The sequence below is a fragment of the Cygnus olor genome, chromosome 1 (genome assembly GCF_009769625.2).
Source record: "Cygnus olor isolate bCygOlo1 chromosome 1, bCygOlo1.pri.v2, whole genome shotgun sequence".
Lineage (NCBI taxonomy): Eukaryota > Metazoa > Chordata > Aves > Anseriformes > Anatidae > Cygnus > Cygnus olor.
The window spans coordinates 177,819,233-177,830,385 of NC_049169.1; the positions used below are offsets into that span (position 1 = coordinate 177,819,233).

The following is an 11,153-nucleotide window of genomic DNA, read 5'->3' on the forward strand; positions in this document are numbered from 1 at the left end:
AATGCTTGATCACCCTCTCCATGAAGAAATTCTTCCGGATGCCCAGTTTAAACTTCCACTGGCACAAATTGAGACCATTTCCTTATGTCCTATCACTTGTCACCTGAGACCTGAGCAAAGAGACCAACATTCTCCTTGCTGCAACCACTTTTCAGGTAGATGTAGAGAGTGATAATGTCTTCCTTCAGACTCTTTTTTTTTTTTTTTTCCAGAGTAAAGAGCCCCAGTTTCCTCAGCTGCTCCTCATAACTCGTGTTTCTAGTCTCTTCACCAGCTTTGGTTCTCTTCTCCCCAAGGGCAGTGAGGAAACCCCAATCTCGTTCACTTCTTTGAGTGTTTGTTTCCCACTCATATTACATGGTTCCTCTTTGACCCAGCCCCTCGTTCATTCCTCTTTCTCATTAACTTCATAATACTGTAGACTTTAATTTGTATACTCCTGGTTTAGGAATGAATTCACTGTTACAGCTTTATGAAGATGTGCAGAGAGAATCTTTCATATCACATAGTGAAAAATATTGTGTGCAGCCCTTGTAGTAGATGTGTACCAGTTTTCCCTCTGCAAGCATCATATAAACATGAAACAGGACTTTTAATTACTCTTCCCCAAAAGTTTACCTGGTTTTATAGGGATTCCATCATCTGGCCAAAATCTATGTAGATATATTTACTCTTGCTGTAAATTTTGCAGGGAACTCAGGCGAACCAACTGATTAAGTATTTACTTAACTTTAACCAGGGGGTTGTACCCCAGACCAAGCCTTGGGCAAAGACAGCTACATCCATGGGAAAAGTCTACTGCCCATCCCCAAGAAAAAAATAAAATTCCACATATGACAAGTACCTGGGCTGCCTTCACTATACTGTGGATATATGCCAGTGTGCAGGAAGGCAAGGCAGAGGGTCCTTCATGTTTGGAAGTGGCATGAAATAAACATAGAATAACTTGAGAATGGCTGTTTGCTTTCCTGAAGGGGAGTTGTTAAAGTGCTCGAGGATTTCCAAGCAGCCCAGCTCTTAATAGTCCATGTATTATTACTACCTAGTAGATAGTCATTCATGGGTTACAGTGGCAAGCTGCTGATTGCTGCTCATGACCAGCAGTCTGCCACCTCTTGCAGAACCTGGCTCCTCCTTCTTCAAGGAAAGGAAACTGAAACAGCCTTTAGATAGTGAAACCAGTTTCCATCAGCTGCACTATGAAAGATGGGGGAGAAAAAGCAAGCCAAGCAAACTCAGTGCACAATAATAACAAAATTACATGCACTAACAGCTCATAAAAAAAAAAAAAAAAAAAAAAAAAAGATTTGGGGAAAAAAACTGTTAACAATTAGTTTTGGTCAGCTAAGCACATGTGTACAAAATACACACATGCTACTGACAATTTATATTTTGCACTATTTTTGCATGTTAGAGCTTATAAGGTATCTAAGCTTGTCACTAGAAAACCACAGGCGGACAGGGCATAGATCCCAGTAAAACTTAAAATGAAATTTGGGGCTGAAGCTTTGGTTTTACTTCTGTCAGTATGAAGTTGTTAGAAGCTGTTCCACGTCCTGGATTGCATTCAGATCAGTGCTGGAACGCAGCCGACATCCGTCTCTGCAGCCAAAAGAAGTATTTTTAGACTTTCCAGGATGAAATATTAGGAGAGAGAAAACAGGGAGGTAGGACCGGATTTGAAATTCTGGTTAGAAAACGATGCCAAGAAGCAGATGCCATGTACAGCAATACCAAATGCACAGAACTGGCTGCTGCTATCACACGTAGCACTGATGCTGTCCACACACATCGCATACAAGCAGCCCCAGGTGTGAGCCACACTGTCACAAAACCTGTCAGCACACCTCACGTGCCATTTAGGAAGCATTGCGGGTGGGTAGGCTTCTCTGAGTGCAGGAGGCCATGCTGCTTCTGTGCCCGATCCCTTTCACGGGATCTCTGTAAAGTATTTCTACATTTACAGGTCCGTACCTTGAGTAAAGTGATCTCACCTAGTAAATCTCACCTAGGCTCCTTTCTACTTACTGCTGCTCTTGCTGCTGATGGTAGGCTGATGCTTGGTACCTTTGCTCCTCTCCAGATGTCATCAGCTGCTGGGGTTTTCCAGCCGCCTCTGGTTGATTGTTGTAACCCTGAGAGGAAAATGGGGTACTGGAGGCAGCAGCCGTCCTGTACCTGCTGTCTCCCCTCCATCCTCCAACCCCAGACATCCTTGTCAGGAAGGAGGATTGCAGCTAAGGCTAGGGAAAAGCCCAACACTGACTTTCAATTAAGTTTCAATTCCCTGTAAGACCCACCCCCAGCTGGACTCGCAGCCATAGGACATGCAAATCCACAAACTCCTTTCTGTTTCATCCTCCAGTTGAAGCTCGATCTTCTGAACCACAGCATTGAGTAAGACCAGAGGTGGAGTCATCAGCTGGCAGCAATGCTGATTTTTGCTAATAAAACATACAAGTAACACTTTGTGCAATCTTTGAATAGACTGATAAGCAAGGGGAGGTCTGGCTGAAAGACATATTTCTGACGATTTTTTACCCCAGTACTTCAAATGTCCCAATGAGGGAGGGGAACGATGCTGTTTTATTATTATTATTATTATTATTATTATTTATTGGTTTAATTTTTTTCAGGAGTGTACATAGAAAGATGAAAGTGAAACTAATAGCTAACTAATAATAGTTAGCTAATCCTAATAATAGCTAATCCTAAGGTGATGGTCATACAAAATTCCAGCTCTGACTTTCAGTTCTGCTCAGTCAGATTTTTTTATTTTTTATTTTTTTTTACTTTAATCTTCCTAATTCTAGCTTGTGAAAAAAGAACAAATACATGATCCTTTTAAGCAAAAACAGATCCTCTCAGTGAACACACCTGACCAGTGGTACTGTATCAATCAGATGAGGTACTGTGAAATCCGGAGGGCTGGTGAAAACTAGGAACCAACTTAATATCCATAGTACAATAAAGATGTTGTGCAGTTCCTAACCCAAGGAAAGCATACTAATAATGCAACAGAGCTAAGGAAATCCAGCTCCACTCTGGGAAAGAGTGTCTCCTCTGCCACGTCTTCAGGAGCTGCTAAAAGAGCAAGAGGCCTCACAAGGGGCCTTGGAGTAGTTGTGTGGGCTTACTCTTTTCTGGTCTCTCCAGAGAACACAGATATTTTGGCCTGGATAGTGATCGATCTCGCCTCAGAAATCTGATGTCAGGCACTTGAAAACTTGAGTCATCCCCTAGTAGTCCAGAAAGGGGTTCAGGTAGGTCAGGAGGCTTGAGCCTTGCTGTCCTGCTTCATATGGGCTGCCAGTTACAGCGGGGAAAATCTCTTAACACAGGTTCCCCTTCATCTTCACATTGATTTCTTTATGTACAAGGTGCTGGCAAATGAAAGTAAGCATCAGGTTTAGTCCATTATGTAGGACCGCTGAGTCCTACGTGAAGCGCAGAGCAAGTGTTTGGAAAGTCATGTCTGAGGACAGCAAAGATTTGTGGCCCAGCTGTGCCTACAGGCATTCTACTTGGTAAAAATCCAGCTCCAACATCTGCATTCTTCTTAACCCATGCACATTTATGTCTTAACAACCCAAATTTAATTACCAAAATCGATTATAATGAATGCGCCTACTGCTGCTGTATCTTCTATCTCACATTGTTATGTAAAATTCAGATCTAATAACTGTTTCCCGCTGAAACTTGTAAAGTTTTGGCTGCAAACAGTAACTGTAGAACCTATACAGGTTGCATCTATATTGCTCAAAAAGAGAGGGATGTAAAATGAACCCAAGCACTAGAAACTCAATCATTCATGTTGCTTCAACAGTAGTTTATTTCTTCGTTCTGCTTTGGACAATCCAAACTATCTCTCTTCAGGACATGTCCAGGCTTAGCTTGGAGGATGGCTCATACCAACACAACTCCCAGAAAGTCAGTATAGATATGACTGCACCAGGTTTAGTTTCTTCCTCCCCACTAACACCATCTCTGCATATCAAATGCATCCAGCCTCTTTGTTGTACTCCACAGTATGTCATTCACCCCTCCATGCTACTAAAACACAGCACTTAATGGGCTACAACACTTCCCTCAAACTTTTTCAGACACATTTAGATGAAATATCCCCCCATATAATAATGTTTTGGGGTCACAGCAGTATCACCTGGGGCTCTCAGGACACTTGTATCTAAGTACTATATAGTTTGGACATGTACTGCCTCCACTAGGCTCCTTCTAATTCCTTCTAGCCTAGTGGAGGTTAGTCTTAGGTAGCCTAGATATGATCAAGTCTGTGATATCTGGATTTAAGATGAGGTATCAGTTTCTGGACCTATTTTATTCAGCATTATAGATGCTAAATAACTGCTAAACAGTCTGTGCTTCCTAAATTTCACAATACCGATGCATTCAGCCTCCTAAAACATAATCTCCTGCCAAATCTCAACCCTTCCCAAATACTCTATAAGAATTTTAACACCGTACTTAAATTTTTCTAGACCCATCAAATATTGGCTACTGTTTGTATTTATAGTTGTCTTACATCCCTAACTGTGTCAGCTGCTGTGGTGTATTGGCCCTTTCTAGCAGACAAGCACCCACACAGCTGGCCCCACTTCCTCCCTGACAGTCGAACAGGGGAGAAAACAGGAAAAAGGGTGAGAAAACTCATCTGTTAAAATAAAGACAGGGAAACCACTTGCCAGCTATTGTTGCAGGCAAAACAGACTTGACTTGGGGAATTTAACCTAATTTGTTGCCAATTAGCATAAATATTTCATTACTGATTTGAGTACTGGGAAATCAAAAAAAGACAAACATTTAAGGACTTTGGGAAAACAGTTTTCCTCCAACTTGTCCAGGCTCAATTTCACTTCATAGTCCTCTCATTCCCCACCACTTTAGCCAGTCTCATAAAGCTTGACAGCATATGGCTTATACCAGAGCCAAGCACACTTGGCCTGATTACACTTAATTAACAAAGAAGGGCAAAAGGAGCATTTTTTTCTTGTTTTTCCTTTTAGCTTTTAACATGAACTGCTAAACATATAACATAGATGTGTCTTGCTGGTAAATAGGAGTAAACCGTGCTATTAGACTTCCCAGAGATTTGACTCTTAGCTTCAAAAAAAAAAAAGAAAAAAATAAAATAAAAAAAGGATTACCAAAATGAGAACCTGGTAGGCAGGAGGAGAATAGAGAATAACTCTATTTAAGCTTCCTAACAGTTACCATGCTTAAAAAACATCTTGTGTGGTTTTGTTGTTGTTGTTGTTGTTGCTGTTGTTTTTATGGCTGTAAATGTAAAGCTCTGTTTCCTCCAGCTATTAACATTTTTTTCTCTATTTTGCAGGAGAAAAGTCCTCAGTAGAAAATGATCTTTTTTTTAAATTGAGAAATTCCTTCGGTGGAGATGTAAAACATTAAGAATCACCACATTCCTTCCCTCAGCTGTTTTTACCATGAAATTGCAATAATATAGCTAAATAATTTCTGGAGAGGAACATTCTATATTGAACTTTTATTTCCATCTCAGCAGCACCATGAACTCTTCCAAAAGTGAAAGACATCAGAGATCCCTGCTCTCTGTAAAGGATACTTTCAATCCTCATCAGCCCTTTTCTGGGGAATGTCAGAGAGGATAAAACTCTCTTCTATAAAAGAAATAGTATTAAAAAGGAAAAACAAAATAAGTATTTAAAACAATGTCAGGGCCCCTACTTCTCCTCCCCTGAAAACACCTACCTATTCTTCATTATTTCATTGTTGGTATCTGGATTTAAAATTTTCACACTTTTATTTATTTATTTTTTTTCTACAACCACATACACTTTTCATTAAAAGCTAAGATCTACATTTAATCCGAAGACTACAAGCCTAAAACTGAAGAAAAACAGATGACTTTTGAGAAAGATAGACAGGACAGGCTAGGTTTCCTACAATCCCACTCTCTCATTTTTTCTCAGGAGTCAGCAAATGGTATCAGAAGACCTGAACTGCTGGAGAGCTGCTTTTCTGTTGCTGTCAGCTAAAGTACTTAGCCCTACATCTGTTTGCGATGCTCAAAGGTTCACATACGTAGTTTTTTCCTTGTATGTTTTGGCTAATTAGCTAAGACGCTACACTACTACTACATGTAATTGATCATTGGGAACATCTCTCTATATTTTAGGGGAATGCCAAATATACACAGAAATATACCTATAATTAGCATTGCATATAGAGTCTTTATATACTGTGATGGCAAATCGGAAATTGAATTTTTAAAGATGCATTTGTTTTACTTTACCAAGGTTTCTTCTGGCTGACTACTCTAGCTTGTTGTCCAATTAGTCATGAATGGAAAACCTTAAAACCAGAAAACACAGTACCATTCAGTTCTGCTTTTAAAATACTTGATCTGAAACCTGCTTACAGTAAGCAAAATGTCTGAGCTCACTTGTAGACCAAAACCACAAAACATTAATATGAATGAATGCTGTAGTAAGACTTTGGTTTTGGGATGCTGTCAGCTTTGTGCACTTCACTTAACACGTTCTGTTAGGAGCGAGACTGTTATGTGGTGCCGACAGTGTGTTCTGCAAGGTTTATAGCACTAATTGTTACAGCTCAGGATGCTGAAGAAGAGAAATTTCACTGATCCCTGGAGAGGTAGCCCAAGAAGGTGGGCAAAATGTTACATTTGGCCAAGATTTATTCTTGTTTAGATTTAGGACTGGAATTTGTCAGGCTCAGCAGAAAGAATGTCATTAGCTTTGACAATTGTGTGTGTGTGTGTCTGTGCTGGGTAATCTATTTAGGAGATGTAAAATGCTGCACACACTTCCCATTTTATTGCAAAAAGCTGAAATTGACAGTACCTGTCAAAAACTATCATCTTCCACTCTCTGAAAGAAAATTGACCCTTGCTTTCTCTGCACTATCCTCCAGCACTAGAGCAGGTCCACCTCTCCTTTATCTAATACCACTTTAGTAAAAGGAAGAGGAGATTGAAAATATAATTGAGCTGATGTCCAGAACTTGCTATATTGAGGTCCTGAAGTAGTGCCTGAAAATTATTGCTACACAATAGGTGTAGGGTATTCTTATGCCCGGAGAGTGCTATGCATATCTATATGACTATATAAACAATAGCAAATAATAAAGCAGGGTTATTTAAAACGTCTGATGTTATAAAAAGCATCAGGACTACAAATGAGTGCTTTATGCCATTAAAAATACCTGTCTGTAACAAATCTGTTGGGAAAGACAATTACAAAATCAACTGTTAAACTACACAAAAAAATGCTATTAGAAACAAAGGACTCTTACGGCTAGTGCTCCAGCATTGCGTCCAGAAGGAAAAGTCCTTGTGAGGTCTGGCAACATTAACATAATATTTTTAAAATTCATGAATATATCTTTTTCTTAACAGTTTTTTAAAGTAGAGACTGATTTCTGCATAAACTATTTTAACACTCTTACTTGCAAAAGGTACCTGAGCCTCCTGCTGTATATACATACCATCTTCTCCACCATGTCTTCAAGGAATAATTATACTCTTGTAATTCCTGAAGGCCATGATTAGTTCCAGCTTAGGATTTCATATAATATATTTCCCTGCGGTATCTAGTCAACCAAAGGCATCATACAATTATTATGGTATCTAGAAAGAACATTACATTCTTTATTGTTTAATGTTTCAGAATATGTTACTTAAAGAAATTAGGAGAAGCCCACAGCCCATGCCTCGTTTTGCTTTTATCGTATATTGTGGTAATTAAAGAAACATACAAATGCTTTTAGGAGCAAGGAACCCTTCCAACCTCTAATCCTGGTGCAGTGCCTGGAAAGATTCTTTCTTTATTCATTAGTATGCACATGACAGTTCAGCAAGGCTCAAGTACTGACTCTACGAATTTTATATGATACGCCTTATGATTTTCTTGATAACTCGTAATTATACTCCCTTCTCTGCATGACCTCAGAAACTTTAATCTTCAGCGTGAAGCTTGAGTCCCTGCCATTCTCATGTCACTGGTCAGCTGCTACATTTGCAGGCACTTTGTCAACTCTCAGTAGTAAAGAGTAAATCCAAAGTCCTTGTTATCAATTTCACAAGCTTTAATCTGGTTTCTGTTTCTCCTTCCTTCCCGACAGAGATTCTTGCCAACATTGATCCTGACTGCAACGCGGAATGCTGTAACACAGACTGTTTAGGAAAGTCATTTACAGGAAAAATATGCAGACAATTAACTTAAATGGCATAACAAATATGGACAACATTGCTACACATTAATAGTGAAAAAATGCTGGAGCGTTATCAGTGCTTAGGATTACATTAAAATAGTAATGGACAGATTGTCTCTACCAGTACCATCCTGCGCACAGCACAGCACGCAGCTGTGCCATGCTGTGAGGAGCGCAGGGAGACAACCATAACCAAAGAGCCAGCAGCTTTCATTCCTCCCCTCTTTGCTTCCAAGGGAAATGACCTAGTGTCTTTCACTCCCAGGAAAGGATCGATTTTCCTTGTGTTGATTGACTAGTTAGCTCTGCTTAATCTACATTCTTCCGGAGTCTAACTCTTCAGAATGTGCTAATAGTAGCATAGCTGGTGATATGAGGAAGGCATTCAGAGCAACATTTTCCATCTCAGAGCTTGACCAGCCGTATTTGGATGGACTATAACGTGTCTCCATGTCTTTAAAGGCCAAGTTCTGCTACCCTTTCAATGGCATAAGATGTTACTGGAGTTCACTGATGATAATATCGCTGCAGAGGTGATCAAGGAGCTGACAAGGGGAGATGTTCTGCTGGATCTAACACTTGAAAAAAAAGGACGAACTGGCCAGGGGTATGGAGGTTGAGGGCAGCGTTGGCTGCAGTGATACTGAGACATTAATTAGGGCGAATAGCAGGATCACAACCCTGGACTTGAAGAAAGCAGACTTTAGACTGTTCAGGGATCTTAGAGATCTGCTTGGAAGGATCCCATGGGATATAGTACTGAAGAGGAGTCCAAGAGAGCTGTTTGATTCGTAAGGAACACCTTCTACAAGCTTAAGAGCAGTCCATGCCAACATGCAGAAGTCAGGCCAGAGCAGCAGGAGGCCTGCATGGATGAACAACCTGCTCCAGACTCAACTCAAGTATAAAAAAGTGTGCAAGAGGTGGAAGCAGTGATAGGCAACCCATGAGGAATACAGAACCAATGCCCAAACAGACAAGAGGTCCTTTGCAACCAAAACAATTCTGTGATTCTATGACAGTGCCTTGGGTCACCACATCTGTAGGGCTGTTCCAAGAATTTTCCACTTGCCATTTACACTAAATATTTGATGTAGCAGTTTTTTACATGGTAAATATCTTCTTTGCTCTGCTATCTTCAGCCAAAGATCTGCACCACCACGACTAGCTGTAGTAGCCTCTTCCCTAAATTATCATAGGTGCACTAAATACTAAGAGAAAAAAAACAAAACAACCTAGCAGAAATACATTGTTTAATATACTGCACTACTACAGTATATCACTCCAAGTATAATGTTAAATTTTACACAAGTAGATGTTTCACTAGGCAGCTCAGATTATTACATATTAAGTACAACATCCTTGTATTGTGGTCAGATGTTGACCAAATGTCTTTGTCGACAGCTATTTCCCAGCGCTGCTGGTCCTTGATGTGCTACCAGCAACCAGAAAACTAATAACATATTTCTGAAGTTACAGGTAAGATGTGTTGTTGCTTGGCTTCCCTTCCCAAACTTACTCCCTTGCTTTTGATTTTTGATGTTATTAACTTTCGTTGGTAATACATTCATCATTTTTCTCTATAAAAAGTTGGAGAGGACAAAAAGTAAAGTAGGTAGTTTCATTACTTTCTTAGGATTTCTCAATTTGAAAATACTGGTGCTATTACCAAAGAAAACTATACATAGCAGAATGAGGAAAAAATATTTCCTGCAGTCTTTCACTTCACAGATTTGCCTCTTACTTTCCCCTGCTCTAATTTGTTTGGCTTTCTTTTATTTCCTACCATTTCAGTTTTCTCCCCAAAACAAATACAATGTTTCTCCTCTTATAGCTGATTATCTTTTGTCAAAGAGTACTTTCTCACCAGGTGAGACACAGATTTTTTAAACACGTTGCAATAAAATGCAGGAGAGGAGAATTAAGGGGAAAAAAAGCCTACTCAATTCCACTATTTTAAATTTATTACTTTTAAACGGAGTTTGCTAATCAAAAAGGTAGCAAGTGACATGCTACTCTGCATTACTGCTATACAAATCAATGAACAAAAAATGATCAATTGGGGACATCTTTATTGATTTTGAAATAGGTTTCAAGATTACAAGAAATTCAATTCCACTGAAAATTTAAATATTAATCATACATGATCATATGTTATGTGTTGAACGAAGATGTAAAAAGGTATATATTTCTTCCCAGATGAATCATCAGACAACTTCCAACGACTTCTGTGCTGCAGCAAGTTAAATTTATATATCTGTCTGAGATTAATGAAATGCTATTCTCACCTTTACAGCTAATAGTAGCTGTACTTTATGAAGATACTTAAAGATGAATTAAAGTAGTTGCCTGTCAGTGGTAGAGAAGATTGATAAGTATCAATCAGATATACAAAATCACAATACAGGCTCAGAATGATGTATCTGAAGAAAAATCACTTCAAAACAGGAGATACTTTTATTATTTTTTTTTTTGTTCTTGAGTTCCATGGTGCCCAGACAATTCCAGTGCCAGTACTACAAAGGTAAGGTAAGGTTAAGGTAAGATTAAGGTTGAAGTAAGGTAAGGGCAAAAGAAGATCAGTTATGCTGCATTACTGAGAAGAGATGGAACGTTCTAGTTGGTGATACAGGACTAACAGTGACCAGCAACTGCTGCATTTGAAGTATCACTTGAAGATTTTCAGCGGGGTGAACTATGACCCCCAGCTGCCAGGATTTTCAGGACATCAAAATACATTGACAGATACAGACATCAGCCAAGATGCAAAAATATAAATATTAAAGAAGAATTTTTTATTATCATTATTTTTTTTCCCCCAGATCTGACTTCCTTTATCCTTTCCTTTGTAGACGTCTTCCCCTTTATAAAATCCTTTACTCTCTGAAGAGCGACATGAATAATTTCTGCCTGGCCTTTCCTCCTTT

General features: G+C 39.3%; 1 protein-coding gene across 3 annotated transcripts in view; it reads right to left on the bottom strand.

Moving 5' to 3' along the window:
* The window catches only part of EPSTI1 (epithelial stromal interaction 1), a 50,246-nt gene extending 47,944 nt beyond the window's left edge, over positions 1–2,302 (bottom strand). The window contains exon 1 of one of the 3 annotated variants that reach the window (XM_040541447.1): positions 2,029–2,302. In XM_040541447.1, the coding sequence (XP_040397381.1) occupies positions 2,029–2,196 (168 nt within the window). In that variant the 5' untranslated portion in view covers positions 2,197–2,302. Of the gene's footprint in view, positions 1–2,008 lie in introns of all 3 variants that reach the window. The other 2 variants (XM_040541455.1, XM_040541460.1) reach the window with 2 other exon arrangements.
* Between the last annotated feature and the right edge of the window lie 8,851 nt (positions 2,303–11,153).